The following is a 17,081-nucleotide window of genomic DNA, read 5'->3' as shown; positions in this document are numbered from 1 at the left end:
GGCCTGCTTTAATGAGAAATCAGTCTAGCCCGCGTTTCTCTTAAAAGGTTATCGCGCCAGCGCTAACTTTGTAAGAGAGAAAATGGTTAATAGCGAATTTGGGCAACCGCCAGCATTGGCAGTAGCATTAGCAATAGCAGTGCTCACGGCTATGGCCAAACGCACTGCAGTCCGGTTACTTGGCTGCCCAACTCCGGTGTTGGAGAAAGCAATAGCAATACTCGTATCAATACTGTGCAGGGCACTGCAGGCCCGTAGCGAGATCCCGGTTAAATTTTCAAAGAACTCCTCCCACACTTTCCATCAGAAATTTTTTCTGAATACACCGTTGGATTCACCGTAAAATTCTAAACAGAATAAGAGGAAGATTTTTGAATTTCGCTTTCCCCCTAAGATCAACTGCACGGGCGGTTGCCCATACGACACGTGATATTGGGGGGATTTCCCTCAAGTCACTCAAATTCCACAGCGCTCAGGGGGCAATACCTCAAAATCTCGGGTGTCCTAGGTGCAACCGCCCGTGCAGTTGATTTTAGGGAGAAAGCGAAATTCAAAAATCTTCCTCGACCATTTTGTTCAGAATTTTACGGTGAATCCAACGGTGTATTCAGAAAAAACCTTTGATGGAAAGTGTGGTAGGAGATTTTTTTAAGAAAAATATTGTGCACTCGTACAGCTGTACTGCAAAAGCGAAAACTGCCCAGTGTCTACTTTGGAAGAAATGTCAACTGAAACTTGAAAATCACAACTTCAAAACTCTCTGGTCCAAAACTGTGATTTTAGTATTGTTGCAACTTTATTATTCATCTTAGTCTCGAATCCTTTTGCTTCTCTAACCATGCTTGATCAAATGCATTCATAACAGCATTAATCTATCTGCACCATGCCAACTGCCAAACTGGAGACACGCGAACCTTCTACGCCAGTCAGGGTCTTTTATTGCTGGCTAAGGATAAGTTATTTTTATTGTTAACAATAAAAATCCTTTCCTTGTGGAGAATAAAGGTGTAGCACGGACTGTAATCTTGCAAATCTATGTTGAAGTTTGTCGAATTACATAAAAAGCGGGTATTTTGAATTTTGAAATTCGTGCCAGATCGGAAGCGAGGCACGATGCGATTTTTACAGGGAGTTGAGTTGATGCGCTACAAATGGAAATTTCATGATCTTCTGATGGTTCGTTTTAAAGTCATTTTTAAAATAGAAAACAATTACTGTTCACATTCTTAAACATTCCAGAAAAATCTGCAAACTTTTTTGAACATTTCTGATTTTGGCTACCCGTAGGCAGTTGTACTCAGCTGCGAAGGCAGAGGGAGAAAGAGGATGACCGTAGTTTGTCTTTTCTACGGTCAATGCCAGCTCTGCATTGACCGTGCCGTAGCTTGGAAACCGTAGCTAAAGACGATTCGGACCGACAATCGGTCCAAGACCAAAGGATACGGCTATGGCCAATGCTACGGTCGAAGAGTGCCCAAATTGTCTAATGTATGGGACAGTCTTCGTTGCTATAGTAGTTGCTAGTAAGCAATTTTTGCTTAACGAAAACCTATTTGTCCAGACGCTCCCTGCACAGTGCACACGTAACTGCTGTCATGGAGCGCATGCGCAAATAGAGGATTATCGGGAGCTATGAATCATCAGCGTGCACAAACTGGAAAGCGCGATTAGTAACTCACTAGCGACGTCGGTCAGAAGATTTGTCGCCAAAATCGCTAAAGTTTTCGTTTACTTCATATTTGTTTTGTTTAGTAATTTTCTCTCGGTAAAATAGTCATAGATATTTTAATTTTTGCCGTGTTGCATTCCTTGCACCTCTGTTGCTGGGTTCTTGTTAGCGTATCTTGTGTTTTAGTCAAACATTAGCGTTCGCTGATTCCACAATGCCTCCGTGGGGACCTGTGGCCATCAAGAGATTCAGTGAATGCAAGAAACGGCGCTGTGACCGTATCCCTCCACATATCCAGCAGCCATGGGAGAATCGATTGGAGTTCGTTCAGGACGCTGTTCAGGAGCTGCTGAATGAGGACTTTCGCAGCGGAAAATACCGCCGTATGATGAAGTTCGCCGCAGGTACTGTATAAGGCGTCAACAACGAACCGCTGTACGTAGGTGTGTTATAGCTGTCCACTGATGTTCGTGGATTCTTCGCTAGAGTACTGTTTGTTACCCTTTGCGTTTTCCTAGGTAGTGAAAAATTAAAATGCTTATTCGCAAAACAGATGAGACTGTTTTGGGCTCGACTAGTTCAAGTCGACGACAACTTGGTCTGTCGAATCGTCCAGCTAAGCAGACACGTCCCGACTTGTAGTGGAAAATTCCAGAAAACACATTTCGTTTTCAGTAGTACCGAGTATGGTTCGGACATTTTAACTGCCATTAATTTTTATTTTGATTGTAGGCGAAGCTGTTCTAGTGATGGCCGATGGATTGTATTTCAGTGGCATAGTAAGTCATTTGCGTTTGTTGTACAATTACTGCAGCAGTACCAATGTTGAATTGTTGGCGTTTTTGTCGCATTCTGACGTCATCTGTTGGAAATATTCTGCTATGTATTAGCGTTCCACCTTCATGTAGTTTGATTGGTTTATAGCAAACATTGCTCGTCTTCCGACAGATTCGTTGTTGTTATCGGGTGGCGGTGCCTCCGACCCTGTTCGGACCCAATCGCCAGCTGGAGGATATTCCGCTGGAGCAGTGGGTGCCGACGTATCTCATCCGTTTCGATGGCTTCGAAATCGAGTAGGTGGTATCCACTGTCGACGTGATCCTAACGGATCGATTCCGAACACTTTGTACTTGTAGGCAGGATGCAGAGCATCCGGAGAACGAGATTATCCGCCGCATCGCCGACTGCCCAGCCAACATCATGGGCATGCTGTATGCTCACGAATGGAACACTTTTCAGCGGTAACTCATGTCATTGGTGCTGGTTTGTTTGGTGTCTACAGTGGCTGTAAAACAGTTGGTAGGCTAGTGTTCGGATAGTGAACAGCGTGATCTATACCACGAAGAAATTCAGTTGCACAACCTTTTGCGACTCGCAGGGCATTTGATCGTAAGTTGCAGGTACTTCGCCATAAATTCAACTCGGCGCGCGAATATTAGACACCAAGACATTTCGTTCCTGGATGGTATTTACGTGGGCGCATCGAAAAGAACGCATCTTCGAAGAAGCGTTCTTCTCGACCTATAACAGAATACGGCTCCTCAGGTTTTCGTTTTGATACTTATGTACCAAAACAAAAACCTGAGTAGACCTAATCATTTAAGAAATTTATCGAGATAACTAAAAACCAAGAAAAATCGAGAGCTAAGAAAACTAAGAAAAACCGATGAAACTTAAGAAAATCTTTTGCGTTTGGTAAATCACTGTACCGCCATACAGAGAATGCGCTTGATTCTGTTTTGCTGCGTATTTGTTGTTTTACTCCGAGAGCCCACTAAACAGACCGCCTGCGACATGAATTCTTGAGGTAAAAAGCCGCAGAATTGACAAGTCTTAAACCATCTATCCTAAACGAAATCTCACAGCTCCCGTTTATCCCTCGGCTGAATAACTGTTAAATTCGAAAAGTCCTGCGCCGAATTATATTACGACGAAATGCCCGAATACTGTGCGTGGCTACGTGGTGACCGAAGAGAAAATCTTCCACACAATACTTCTAATGACGTTTCTCCGGGATACGTAGATCAGGGATGGAAACTAACCCGTTTCTGTATTTTCAGGATGCGGTACGGTTGTGAGCCCACGGAAATGGGCCCAGGAACGTGATTCCTCCCGGATGACACCTATAACGGGCTGGAAATGCACTGGAAGCAGCACTCCAGCACGACGGGCTCGTTTGCTCAGTACTGTGGGCGACAGGACGCTCGGCACGTTGCGGCATCGGAGACTGTTTAACTAGCCTGGGAAGTGTGTGCAGTGGCGATGCGAATGGTAGATAGGTGGTTTGTTGGACAGTAAACAAGGGAAAAGGAGGAATTGCACTGTTGTTCAACTGTTAGCTACTTTTTGTATAAGTGGTGCTTACGGCTAATTTTTTTTGTTGTCACGATTTTCGGTGTACAAGATAGTCGGTTTTGCACTGAGTTACAGCGAATTCATTCACAATCAATGATTTTTTTGTAAAGATTTACGTTGCATAATTCTGGTTTCTTTTAATGAAATTGTCCTTGCTTTATTTTTCGGTATGCATTGAAGAATTAAAACGGCTGAAGCGAAGCGTTTTGCTGTATTTTTTTACGCTATGAAGTGTAGTATAGTAACCACAAACGCAAACAGATTCATTTTGATCGCACGATTCACAGCATGTTCCTAACCGTCGATCCAAAAAAAACGGAGACTGTAAGCATGCATACTGGTTCAATTTACAGTATCGCAGGGTGCTTAAAAATTATATTTAAAAATCCAAGGTTGCTCAAAGGTGAGGCTTACAAAACCTTCGCAATGCGAATCAGTAAAGCTGGCACTTGTTAAATTAGTGATAGACTTTGCTGATGGTTTGCCCAGTGCTATTTAGCGGATGATTGCGCCGGAGAAAAAGTCCCATGGCTCCTCGGCGGAAATCTTTGTTTAGTGCAAAAAATAAAACCTACATCACGTAAAACTTTTATATGTGCATGGTGGAGCGAAAAACGTGCATGCTTCGTTAAAAACATATTGCGCAAACAAGCAGTTCTCTTTTCGAACACAACGCTGGCGATGTACTCTGTGTATACGCGCTGCATGTGCTCCTCTGTTTATCGATTTATAATTCATTAATAAATTTTCGGATTTCTAGTTTTTATTACATCAAGAAAACGCAACTTCTTTTAATGTATTTCTACGCAAGCACTGTGGCAAATGGAAGCGCTTACCGGTGTAGACAAGTAGCCCAAGCAGAACACCTGCCGCATCCACACCCTGGCCATGGGATCCCGCGAATAAAATCCCGGGAAGAAGGAGTTCAGTACCGGCACACTACTGAAGCACACCACATGGACGACGGCCATCCCGAACAGCATCCGTGTCAGCTTCTGTTTCTTCCTCTGCGATTCGCCGACAACGGCGGTTGTCGCCTCCGCGACACGCTGGCGCCGCTTGCACAGCAGAGGTATATAAATCACCGTCGTCAGCAGCAAGGGAAGATACGATCCAAAGATATTGGCGATCACTAAGCGCAATCCCGGCTGGACGAAATTACACAACCCGAACGGGGCTACCGGCGCCAGACCGCCTTCTCCACCCAAAAAGAAATACAGATAGGAACACAATCCGATTAACCAGCAACCGGCGATCATGGCGATATTGACCGGTGGGCTGTTCCATCGTTCGTAAAAGTGCGGTTTCCCGATGGCGATTAAACGGTTTAGCGCTAGAATGAATAGCCCCCACAGACCGGCGGTTAGATTGGTCATGTACAAGAGCAAGTAGTACCGGCAGAATACAGTGGGGAAATAGTAACCGTACTGGGAAAGCAGGAAAGCGAGGTTGTACAGCGGCCAGTGCAGCATGGTTAACTGGGCTTCGGTTAGCAGTTGATGGAGAATTAGGAGCTTGGGGCCTTGTGATCTTTGTCGGATGAAGACGATTATTAGTAGGGTGGTTAGGATACAGGTTATGCCGCATAGAATTGATGCGATAATCAGGAATACGTTGCGACGGATAGCCGATTCGTACAATAATTCAATGGTATTCGTAGAATTAGAGATGGAAAAGTTGTCGGACCGATTCATGCCTAAACTACCGACCACAATTACGCGAATTTGCATATATGACGACATGGAAACGAAGACTTTTCCATCAAGTACGAAATAAATAAATACTGAAAAAAAGAGCAGTTAACGGTTCCCGAAATTAAATGCTGTAAAAACACAGTAACGTTTATGCAATAATTCGATAATCGGGAAACTGAGCGGTAGAGCGCAGCACGTTATCGCTTGCCTCGCGCTGGTAGAATCCTTAATGACAATATTGAAACCGAAGCACTGACTGCACTCTTGTACAACGTGTTTAACGAGGATATAAGTAAGTTGGTCAAAACTACGAACGACACAAAACGTGTAGATTGCCTAAATGTGTCCATTAACTGGGTAGAGCTGGCTGCAGCGAGCAGATGTTCACAGGAACATGGTAATGGAAAACTGCTACTTATCACAATATCGGCCATACCGACGTATTATTAGTACTCGCACTAACCGATGTAATGCAAGTCTCCCTAATCTCCCACTTATCGAGCCGCTCAGCCGCGTGAAACAAGCAAACCCGAAACGGGGCCAATTTAAGCGCGCATCCTCTTCCCAGTTCCTTGTATATATGCCGACATTTCCGGATTACTGCCGAACTCGGCTACAAGATTCCCGAAGGATTAGCGCCGCCGTTAATCTGCAACCCGGAACGCGCTCTTGTCCACTTGGACCTTTTCCGGCATAATAATATCATGACTACACCTCGGCATGAGCTTGGAATAATATAACAGGCAAATGCTCTGAAGAACATATAATAATTATATAATATTTTTCTATAGTATAGTAGGCTTGATTATCAATTTTATAGCTCGCGTAGCAATTTTACTGATTGCTGTATTCCATGCTAGAACCACTCACATCCAGGTAACAGAATCAATACGCAAAATCCAGGCGTCAACGTTTCCTTTCTACCTTGCCTGTCATAGGACAATCTGCTACGTTATAGCCAGCGGAAGGTATTGTTATTCATAATGATCTCACACGCACGTGAAACTTTATTTTATATTTGTATTAGGATAGGCAAATTAAAAACCATGCAATGCTTTCCCAACAGACCTTTTGAACAGACTGGCTGTCAAACGCGGAAGCGATCGGGATTAAGGTCGCATGCCTAAATACCCATCATTCAATACCTGAGTTATACTTCCGTATAATTATGTTATTGAGAAATATATATGTGTGATATCCGTATATTCTTCTGTATAGTTTCCCTTAAATTCGGCAGTGTCGTCACAAAACGCTTTAGAGCTGCCCTTGAACGAGCACAAGTAGATGCAAGCAAGGATGCCAAATGGCAGATACACAGCGTGAACAGATGCGCATGGTTTGTACATGTATTGTACAACAGTGTAGTCTAGTCAGCCAGGCCGATTAATCATCCACTTATGAAGTATAATCACAATCGTTCTTTGTTCTCAATAATCGGCGTTGATCATAATAAAACAAATCGTTCTGTATTGCGCACCACAACAGCATGGTCCTTTGACAGTTAGCAAGAACACAAACCGTTTAATGCCAGCTATCTATTATCAACTGTTGACAGTCACCTGTGCAGTATAAAAAAAATTTCAGCTTATGAACAGACGATATCTACTCGTAATAACGTAACGCATAACAAGCCCATGTACGCTAGATCCCTGTTGCCCATGTAATTGTACGAATTCACGAACTTTGGATGACGATAAGTCAAAATAAGATTAGTATATTAGTTATCTTATAAAGTGCACCCGTACTAGCACAGTACAGGCGTGGCTGAAACGTGGGTAAAAGTAGCTTCTTCAAGAAGTCACAAAATATGAAAGAAAATGCTAAGAAATGGTAAATAGCGCATGCGCAAATAGCGCTTCTGGAGTTCTAGTTACAAGTATAATATCCAGCACTGTTAAAAAACCACTACTGAAACGCGAAGAGTACCCCGTTATTTAGCATCTGATCATACCGCCTCCATGGATCATACGCGGCACCGTATCCCGCATACCCTGACTGCGGATAACCATAACCATACATTCCCGGTGATAGAGTATCCCATTCTCCCGATGGAGAGCCGATAGCGCTGGCCGGATAATTGGCCGCCGTATCGTACACGGTATTCTGGTAGGGTGGACGTTCATAATACGGTCGCGGCGGTTGATAGTTGATCAGGTAAGGAAAATCTGTGGAGTCGACAGTGGAGTCATCCAGCGATGACGAGGACGCCAGCGGGATGAACGCGCTGCTCAGGCTGACAGGGGAATCCACGGGGAGGGGTTCCGTCGAAGCCGGCTGGATCAGCGCACTGCTGAGACTGACGGGTTCCAGGGTTTGTTTGATGAACGACTGAAATTCGGGGGAATACATTTTGTGCCGGTTGGTCGGGGATTTCTTCGAACTAAACAACCGAAATCAAGAAATTAAAGCGCTGTACTAAAACACGTAGATCCCGAGTCATCGCGTACGGGAAGAGCCTAAAAGTATGTGTACAAACCGTAAAAAAGTTGAATTACACTCATTGCACGGTGGCACCATTGCCCCGATGCAGTGCATCGATTAGTACAGATAAGTATCGTATTTTGATAAGTACTGTATAAAATTCAATACATATTACGCGGATATTAGCAAGGTCGACAACCCCAAGCTATTACCCAAAATAAAAAAAAATTTAAAGAAGTTTTTGAAAACTAAAAATTAAATTAATAAATTGAAAATTAAAAATTATTTAATTAATGGAACCACGTTAAAATTGAACGAAATTATTTTCCTCATTTTTTTTATTCTTGAATTAATATAAAGTGATACATTAATGTCATTGAAATTTTTTATTACTGAAACCCAGTACCCAAAGCGCTTATCGCATAAACCCGCATCTTTTAATTTATCATCGTAATACGCTAGTTTTCCAACAGAAGATGTTTCCCTCAAATCTGCGCGATAACTACAAAACATAATTGCGTTAATAAATTCTACCGTAATCCAGTAGAAGTACCTTTCAGGCCAGCTGGCAAAGGCCGAATGAACGGGACTTTTATGCATTGTGTTGCGCATGGAGGTTATCAGCTCCCCTTGGCCAATACGGAAACTGAGAGGTACACGTGCTTCCTTGGCATTGACAAAACGCCCCAGAGTGACTGTAGCAATTAGTACTACAGCAAAAAGCAGTTTTCCTGTTATTAATTCCATGTTGCCCGCATGGAATTATTCAATTTCCGAGAGGTATCCTAACTCCAAGGTGATCGTCATACAGTGTTCTCCACAGACAGTTTCCCGTTAATTGGCCGTTTATACAGCAAACACGAATCAGGCGTGTAGCGAGTTTAAAAAAAACCATAGTATCCATAACACCGTTGCCGGTATTTCGGCTTTACGGTGTCTCATGTTGTTACTATTGTATAGTTTGTTGACTGGCAGGAATAAATTAATCTGCTATAACATGACAGCAGAACTAAACGGTACGCTGACAAGTAGGCTCATTCGTTTGATTTGTAATTGTTCATTGTTCTCGTTTAAATTATGAGTATGTTACAGTCATATAGCTGTGCAAATAAAACCTTAACAAGAATCATAAATCGTTAGTATGTAACAGTGTCAAGAACACCGGCATTGACGGGGCGTTGTTTCTTCATGTCCGTTTTGTATGGGCGAGCGAATAGCTATCAAATTTCTCCCAAGTTGCTTTCTGTCAAGTTTCTACCAGACGACCGATGCAAAATAATTACGCTCTTATTGACAAATAAATAAATCAGTGTTACCGTAACACGGCCATGTGCTAATCATTATCGGCTATGAGTCATATTTTCATTTAGTACGGCTTTGTTTTAACAGACGCCACTCGACGCATCGTTCACCTACAATCAGGCAAAACCGCAGTCTTGACTGTGCCGTATTATCAACACAACGCGGCTATCGTTACAAACACTTGTCAGACGGCAGTCGAACAATCTAAACAGCTGACAGCGCACTTTGCACCGGTAAGTACACACTTCCACTGATACACGCACGTGCCAGTAGCAATCTCGGCGATCGTTAATTGCGGTCCGCGGCAATCTTATAAAAATGTTCGCATCGCTGGGAATTTGTCTAGGTACATCCAAAGTCACCGCGTGCGTATTCGATGGGATATCCTTCCAGCGTGTACCGTTAAACGGTTCTTCGTTTGAGCTAGTCGCGGGTGTTTATTACTGTGATAGTACGTTGCAACTGGCGCTTATTCCTACAGATTATACAAGCGTTTCTACAGAAAATTGTTTATACCGAGTTCCTGGGTTCCTCGGTCTCACGCACCGCAAAGCGATAAAATACAATATTCTCCATAATCTGCACCATCGAGTGGTTCGTGATGCTCTGGATAAACCGGCCTTCGTCGTGGGAAACGACGGCGCCACGATCTCGCAGACCCCTGAACAAGCTGCCGCGTTTCTGCTGCAGTATGTCAAGCAGAAAGCCGAGAAACTCGTTCAGCCAATCAGCAGTGTCTTCATCACCGTCCCGACTAACTGTAGCCGATTCCGCCTCCTGGAGACGGTATACGCGGCTAAAAGGGCCGGGTTTACGCGAATCCACTGCGTTAAAAATATCCATGCTATTCTAGCCACGATCTTCTTACAACCGAGTCCGCTATTTTCCGGTGAAATGGATCGGTTGATCGTCAACATTGGGACCATTTGTACGGAAGTGTCGTATGGCGTTATGATGGACAACGGAGTACTGCGGATAGCGGAGACGTTCTCCGAGAATATCGGCGGGAATACCATCGATGTCGCGCTGATGAAATGCGCAACTGAAAATTGGGCAAACGAACCGCAATTGCGGATTGTCTGCGAAACGGTAAAAAAGCGTTTATCGAGATACCGGAGAAAAGAGGCAGCGTGTTGCGTAGATAACGGCCACCCGGTGCGGATAACGCAGGAGACGTTTGAGACACTGTGCGGTCCGATTGTTTTCCGGATCATTGAGATGATGAAGAAGATGGTGTGGAAGATCCATCGGACCAACGAGGCAGCAGCGTTCTCGATTTTATTAGTTGGCGGGACGTCGCAGATTCCGCTTGTGGAGAAGATGCTTAAATGGGCGTTCCCGCACAATCCCGTGCAGCGGGGGAACAGCATTAAAACGCTGTCGGCAGAGGGCGCTGCAGCATTCTGTAAACTGGATACCCTGCTTTGCGATGAAGTTACCGAGGGAAACTATGAAGAGCTCATAGGGGCACTGCACAATTTACCGCGGTCGGGAACCTGCCAGGAAAATGGTGTCACGAAGTCGGGGAGTGAGGAGGATGTGGATATAGTTGATGGGGATGTCTTCAGTGTAAACGGCAGCCAGGGAATTCATTATAAAAAACCACAGCAGCAAATTGTACAAGAAGACTCGGTGCAGTGCAGTGTGGCCTGTCAAACAGAGGAGGCTGGATTGCAAACGGTTGAATCAGCGTGTTTGTGTCAGAAGAGAGTGTTTGTCGCGTGCATAATCACGTCGCCGGAATCAGAGGCTGTTCTTGTATCTAGGAATATTCTTGTTGTAAATGTGAAAAATAGATCCAATGGCGATGTTGGAAGTTTGCCATGAGACGTACTGAAATAAAGAGGAAACAACAGCATTCGTTATGCGATATATTATACGGTGAACATGTTGTACCATATATGCGAAATATTATACAATGTAGACCGGTTTGGCACCACAAGAAATGCGGAATCGGAGCCGACGTCATTTCTTGTACAATATATTTCTGCTCCAAAATTTTAAGAAAACGTTTTAATGCCTGCTGAGTTTTTGTTTGTATTTTGGTGCATATTAACCCAAAATTACGATTAGGCAAAATTATCTGCACAAGATAGTGTTAAGGCATAATGTTCGGTGCATCGAAACCAGTTTACATATCCTTTTTTCCGCTCATGGTGATTCGAGCAGCTGTTAAACTTTGAACTGACAGCTGCAATACTGTGTGTACTCTGTATGATATATGTTCGAATGTGGTATTTACTTACGATTTACAAGTACCACAGTAAATGCAAGTAATAACGTACTTATATGGTCGAATTTGATGTATATTCACGGATGCACATTGGCACTACACCGTGACCAGGTACTGCTTGACGCGGCAAGATTTTCCCAGGGTAACCGACTACGGAAGTAGCTTCACACGCTATTTAACTGTTTGAAAGGTCATCCACCAAGCTGACCAGCGCGTACAGATTTATAATTTACAGGCGACAGCCAGTGCCGAACAATAAATAGCAGATGCCATCGACTGGAAGGATAAGCTGGCTTCTTATTTAGATAAACATCATTCGAACGGTAGCGGTGTAACAATACGCCGTCGTAATGCAGGACTCAGGAGACCGTCTGCCACACTATACGCCAACATCTGGCTTTTTCAAAAATTTATTTTTGCCAGCCTTTTCAGCGCAACAGACACCTTGCAGTGTTTTCATGTTGCATTCGCGTTTTCGTGAAATTTATGCCCATGCCAGTTGTGAATCTTGTCAAATTGCGTCTTTGCTGTTTGTGTGTCGTAATTCTGCTACATTTGATATTATAATATTGTGTGAAAAAGCGCGTATTGAAAAATCTGCTGTGTACCATAGGATGAAACATCCTTCTCTGCTATAAATGCTTTTTTTGCCGCTTGCCGAGGCGTGTACCTTTAGGTTTTGTCGTGGTTATATCCAAACAATAATAATGTAAATATAAAAATGAACGTAATCGTATGTCTTGTTCTCGTATGTATATCTGTTAGATCTCAAGGATGCAGAAACTTTGGTACGGCGAAAAACGATAGGCACTGCGTTCCCCGTGAACCCTTTAGCCAATGTTGACCAAACGGTTCACGTGATTCGACAGTTTCACTTGACAACAAATGCGGTATGATTACATACTGATAACCAGTAATGATAAAACGTTGGACAACATGACTGGGCATTTAAATGAGTAATTCTTATCAACGTAAAACCGAAGCGGCACTGTGTACTGTACTGTGTATCGCCGGTTTATTGTAATCTGTAATAGCATTTTGCACGTAAGCTGTACGGCCTGTACCGAAATTGATGGCTTTACAGATGTATTTGGATGCGGCAGGGTTTACGTATAATGTGATTGCTTGAAATTAGAGGCGTGTTTATACAGCGCTCTCAGTGGTCAGTTCTATATGAACAAGTCAACACGTGACGTTCCTTGCGCTAATATCTTATCCCGGAAATAGCCTGTATCGCTTGGCCAAACTGCTCAATCATGGTGCATGGACAGTGCGGTGTGTATAAAATATGCCGTGGAAATTTTCTAAATCAGTGGCGCCGTTGTAATTCAGCTGTACAACAGTGTTTCTAAAATTTATTCGCAAATCTCCAAAAAAATGAACTCAGCCGGAGCTAAGATTACGCCCTATATAGTTGCTTCCGGCATCCAGATTATCGGCGGGTTCGCTATCTTGATTGCTGAAATTTCTGGTAAGTGACCTTTAATAAATGTAGTACTGAAAGCACACATACAGTATTGCGCGTACTGCACTCTATATGCATGAAGAGTACCGTTTTTCTTTCGTTTCATAAAAAGAATAATGTTACTGAACTGAAAACGCTGCTGTTACATTATTAATACATTTTCAAACCCGTTTAATTGCAGCTACGCGTGTGATTACATGAATAATAGTAATCACAGTTTATGGTCGAATCGCTGGGAACCTCGCGTTAATCTACTCGTAGACTGGTGGAAGGCTTTAAGATTTTATGTCCTGAGTTTCCCAGGTCAAGCAACATGTTTTCTCCTAATATCAAACCAAAAAAGTACAGTTTTCAAAATGTACGATACAAAATATCTTACAACAACCAGGTAAGTAAATGCCTCCGTTTATAATATTAATGGAGTTTGGCTGCTATACTGACTTGATAAGTAGGTTTGATAAAAATAGTGATCATAAAAAACCGCGGCACTGCCATGCGTTTTTGAGATCTTCTAGATTTTTTGCTCCTCTTAAACGGGTGGCACGTTTTATTTGTTCAGATGATTATGTGATTTTTTAAAAGAACACACCCCATTTTGGAGTACGAATATTATTTTTGACAATGTTAATAAATTCTTCTAGGTGCAGCGCTGACCGATGGCCAAGGATCCGCGACCGGTTACATGGGTTATCCCATCGGCATCTTCTACATGATAACCGGCATCCTGGGCATTGTCGCCGCGCGCAGTCATTACGCGCGCTGTCCGATGGTGGCATCGCTGGTCATGAGCGTCTTCTGCATCCTACAAGCCATCGGCATGATGGGCTGGCAGGGCCTCGTCATCGCCAAGTGGTGGGGCTGGTTGAAGCCCGGTGTCGGCGGAGTCATCGGCTCGCAGCTGGCCTTCTTCGCGGTCGTCTTCACCGCCAGCATCGTCAAGTGTGTCTTGGTGTGTCGTGGCCTGCCGGACGCGGCGCCCTATGTCCAACAGGTTGACCAGCCGGGAGCGTACGTTACGGCGGGGTTGCCCGGACAATCGCCTCCAGGGGGAATGCCGTATCCCGGATAGCAGACTGCAGCGTATGTTCCCAAGGTATAACTGAGGCAGCACTATGGAGAACAGTTTTCAAGCAATACAACAGCTGCCTCTTAATACAAGGATTTCGCTTTTGGATGCTTCAGTCGCAGCTGCACGCTTGGTGGGGGGTGTTTTTAGATGGGTTCGCCAAACGGGTTTTGTTGATTTTGTCGGAATTTCCACTACTGTAAAACGCAGACGTTAATTATTATAACAATCCAATGCTTCATCGTAACGTACATTGCGCAAATGAGCGCGTCTTTGTTCGTAACCCAGTGCTCGCAGTTAATTTACACGCGTTTTGTGTTCCTGTTGCACAGAGTTTATTCGATTTTGTCGCAGTATTAAAATTCTCAACCGCGGATTACCATACGTGCTAACCGGTCTTACGTGTTAACCAATGCGCGACGGGCGGCATCTTTGTTGTGCGCGTGTAGACGTCATGCTGTGTTTTCTAATTCTCACCGGAAGAAGGAGGCTTTAACAATTTACATTCATACTGGTTCCGTTACCGGGAACACCTGTATACCAAAACGAGCTTACATTCGAAGGTGCACGTCGGAAGCGCTGCCGTATGTTCCGGCAGCGAGCTCCTGCTGCATCATCTCTTTTGTTCCCTGAAGGGAACTGCTTTGATGCTTCACAATTTTGTGCCAGTCCCGAACACTAAACATCGGCCCGCGAAATGCAATGATTAATTTAATACAATGATTTTAGTGACTTAATATCATCCTCCTGCAATGTATGACTTGAAGAAAGTGGACGCCACGTTTTTCGATGCATACTGGGAAAGAAGCGCTTCCCTGTTTAAACTCAGCGCTGACCATTACCGGCAATATCCCACTGGGAAGATGGCCGTTGGACTGTGTGCCAGTGCAGTGAACACGTTATACGTGCATTTGGTGGCGCTGCCGTTGATTGTCATTGACCGGACGGTGTACGCGGAGGTTTTCCCGGAGAAAGGCTCTACGCTGAACTTCGATGTGACGATGATTAATGATTACACCGCTGGTGTGCAGATCGCCATCTTCGATGTGCCCATCGTGTTTGTTGTGTTGGCTTATCCGTTCCTACTACATATATAAACAAGCGGTATGCCCATGCGATATAAACGCCGCTGGATGGACGACACGTCGGCTTCCAATCGGGTGCAACCAGCGCCATGGACAGTCTGCCGGTCAAAGTAGCCAATATGAATTCACCAGTTTTCTGTTAAGAAGGCGGTGGTTTTTGTAATAATATTACGTTATCGGCCAAAATGTCTAAAACGCTTACAGTTGCCAGCGAAAAAATTATCTGAGCACCGACCGGTAAGCTACACTGCGCCGAATTTTTATTCCACTAACATTTTCTGCAGCGTAGCTATATACATATCCATATATGATGAGCGATATATCACAAAGAATCTTTAAGAAATTTGAAGAGTTTATAATTGGAGCGAGTATGTACTTGTACCTATGTAGTTTAGCAGAGTCGTATTCCTGCTCCACCGCTGCTTTTGGTATAGTTATCTGTACATTTCCCTGTCGGCGTCACAAACGTTTTGTCATAACTGGTAACTTTGGTGCTGTCACTAAGAAAACCAACTGCACTTGTAGCGATACTAGCGAATAGAAGACAACATTACCAAATCAAAAGCATTAACCCGACCGTTCCTCTTCTTAACCTCCTCATGGTCAGCGCATTCGTACTGTGGACACCCACAATGACCTACTGGACCGTTGTGTGTTTCCTGGCGCCCACTTGGGATGTCTACATCATCCCCCTTCGACAAATAGTGTCGGGTAAGATCGCCTTCCAGCCAATAGTGGATCCAGTGTTGTTCGCGCTCAGTCTGCAGGATTTCCGCAGTGGCATCCGATGTTTCCTCCCTTGCAGATGATGAGCAAATGTGGCAACACTGGCAAGCCCATAACTGCACATGTAATGTAACAGGCAATTTGTTAGGGTGACTTCCTGAATTCCGGTTGCTGGGAATCTGGTTTTTAGGAACCATAAGCAAAGAGGACATACAGATCATCCTGGATGCTACGCATTATCGTATCCCCGTGGAGATCGGCTGCTGGATCAACTCGTCACGGCAGATCGTGTGGGCGACCTTTACCACCGTCGTAGTGCTTACTTTGCCCAAGCTCTGCATTCCCGTTTGCTATCCGGTGTTGCTGTGGAAAACACTGCAGCCATAAAAGATAAAAAGTGGATATAACAAATTGCAGCCATAAAAAAACGATAATGTAACGCAAGCGTCGGCGCCGTCCAATACTACAGTGTGTAATGCCGCGTGTGATGAGAACAGCGCGTCGCGGCCACGTTCATCGTCCTACACCTTATTTACAATGGATGTACTTGTATGCTGGATTCCTTCAATTTACTGTATTAGTTAGTAAAACGGGTGATTGGAGCCTCGATGCCGATAAGTCACCAAAATCAATCGAAAACATCTCATGGGTATTTGATAACTATTTTTCTAATGGAACAACTAGTTTTCCACGAATCAGCTTCATTGTTTTCTCGGCCCTGCGTCCCTGGAGCATTATCGTGCTTCGGGAAGAAGTTTTCTCCCTCGCCTGGCTCAAGCCATGGAAAGTCTTTTGCAAGCACTTTAAAACGGTTGGGAAGAACGAAAAGGATTGCTGCAGTTCGGTGTATAAGAATTCGCGCAACGGACATGGTTCCCGCGGGTCTGTTCCCTTTTTCTTTATTTTTCCAACCGTTTCTCCACACTTGCCCGCTAAGGTACGACATCGGTTCTACCATAAAATAATCCGGATCGTCGTTTTTTAAGGTTGTAGACATCGAAGCGGACTTGCTTTTAAAGTCAGCGAAACAAAAGCGAAATTTCGACTGATCAAGGATCTTATGTC

General features: G+C 44.1%; 5 protein-coding genes across 5 annotated transcripts; 3 read left to right on the top strand and 2 right to left on the bottom strand.

Moving 5' to 3' along the window:
* The first annotated feature begins 1,567 nt into the window (after nt 1-1,567).
* Nucleotides 1,568-4,066, top strand: LOC129590052 (uncharacterized). The gene is made up of 6 exons (XM_055485027.1): nt 1,568-1,690; nt 1,856-2,073; nt 2,402-2,448; nt 2,618-2,742; nt 2,806-2,910; nt 3,730-4,066. Exons 2-6 carry the CDS (start codon nt 1,884-1,886, stop codon nt 3,773-3,775), a joined length of 513 nt encoding a protein of 170 aa, XP_055341002.1. The 5' UTR covers nt 1,568-1,690; nt 1,856-1,883; the 3' UTR covers nt 3,776-4,066.
* Nucleotides 4,067-4,519: 453 nt separating this feature from the next.
* LOC129589942 (somatostatin receptor type 5-like) lies at nt 4,520-5,718 on the bottom strand. Its single transcript, XM_055484884.1, has 2 exons — nt 4,861-5,718; nt 4,520-4,570 (listed from the first exon to the last, which is right to left on the bottom strand). Exons 1-2 carry the CDS (start codon nt 5,716-5,718, stop codon nt 4,520-4,522), a joined length of 909 nt encoding a protein of 302 aa, XP_055340859.1.
* A 1,717-nt stretch (nt 5,719-7,435) lies between these two features.
* On the bottom strand, nt 7,436-9,003 carry LOC129590045 (uncharacterized). The gene is made up of 2 exons (XM_055485019.1): nt 8,693-9,003; nt 7,436-8,098 (listed from the first exon to the last, which is right to left on the bottom strand). The coding sequence occupies exons 1-2, from the start codon at nt 8,884-8,886 to the stop codon at nt 7,624-7,626; spliced, it is 669 nt and encodes a 222-aa protein (XP_055340994.1). The 5' UTR covers nt 8,887-9,003; the 3' UTR covers nt 7,436-7,623.
* A 661-nt stretch (nt 9,004-9,664) lies between these two features.
* LOC129590012 (heat shock 70 kDa protein 1A-like) lies at nt 9,665-11,289 on the top strand. The gene has a single exon (XM_055484978.1). It carries the CDS (start codon nt 9,760-9,762, stop codon nt 11,266-11,268), a length of 1,509 nt encoding a protein of 502 aa, XP_055340953.1. The 5' UTR covers nt 9,665-9,759; the 3' UTR covers nt 11,269-11,289.
* A 1,739-nt stretch (nt 11,290-13,028) lies between these two features.
* On the top strand, nt 13,029-14,223 carry LOC129590057 (uncharacterized). Its single transcript, XM_055485031.1, has 2 exons — nt 13,029-13,145; nt 13,781-14,223. Exons 1-2 carry the CDS (start codon nt 13,052-13,054, stop codon nt 14,206-14,208), a joined length of 522 nt encoding a protein of 173 aa, XP_055341006.1. The 5' UTR covers nt 13,029-13,051; the 3' UTR covers nt 14,209-14,223.
* Nucleotides 14,224-17,081: the final 2,858 nt, after the last annotated feature.

Source organism: Paramacrobiotus metropolitanus, unplaced genomic scaffold (assembly GCF_019649055.1).
Source record: "Paramacrobiotus metropolitanus isolate TYO unplaced genomic scaffold, Prichtersi_v1.0 Parri_scaffold0000038, whole genome shotgun sequence".
NCBI classification, from domain to species: Eukaryota; Metazoa; Tardigrada; class Eutardigrada; order Parachela; family Macrobiotidae; genus Paramacrobiotus; species Paramacrobiotus metropolitanus.
Note: the sequence above shows the minus strand (reverse complement) of the source record. Positions and strands in the feature narration are given on the sequence as shown.

Bases quoted from the DNA above. Each gene is read 5' to 3' on its own strand.
- LOC129590052 (XM_055485027.1), top strand. From the start codon at position 1,884: ATGCCTCCGTGGGGACCTGTGGCCATCAAGAGATTCAGTGAATGCAAG. The intron at 2,449-2,617 runs GTAAGTCATTTG...GTCTTCCGACAG, and splicing joins GATTGTATTTCAGTGGCATA to ATTCGTTGTTGTTATCGGGT. The intron at 2,743-2,805 runs GTAGGTGGTATC...TTGTACTTGTAG, and splicing joins TTCGATGGCTTCGAAATCGA to GCAGGATGCAGAGCATCCGG.
- LOC129589942 (XM_055484884.1), bottom strand. From the start codon at position 5,718: ATGAATCGGTCCGACAACTTTTCCATCTCTAATTCTACGAATACCATT. The intron at 4,571-4,860 runs GTAAGCGCTTCC...CACTAAACAAAG, and splicing joins TGGGCTACTTGTCTACACCG to ATTTCCGCCGAGGAGCCATG.
- LOC129590045 (XM_055485019.1), bottom strand. From the start codon at position 8,886: ATGGAATTAATAACAGGAAAACTGCTTTTTGCTGTAGTACTAATTGCT. The intron at 8,099-8,692 runs GTACTTCTACTG...TCGGTTGTTTAG, and splicing joins TTTGCCAGCTGGCCTGAAAG to TTCGAAGAAATCCCCGACCA.
- LOC129590012 (XM_055484978.1), top strand. From the start codon at position 9,760: ATGTTCGCATCGCTGGGAATTTGTCTAGGTACATCCAAAGTCACCGCG.
- LOC129590057 (XM_055485031.1), top strand. From the start codon at position 13,052: ATGAACTCAGCCGGAGCTAAGATTACGCCCTATATAGTTGCTTCCGGC. The intron at 13,146-13,780 runs GTAAGTGACCTT...AAATTCTTCTAG, and splicing joins CTTGATTGCTGAAATTTCTG to GTGCAGCGCTGACCGATGGC.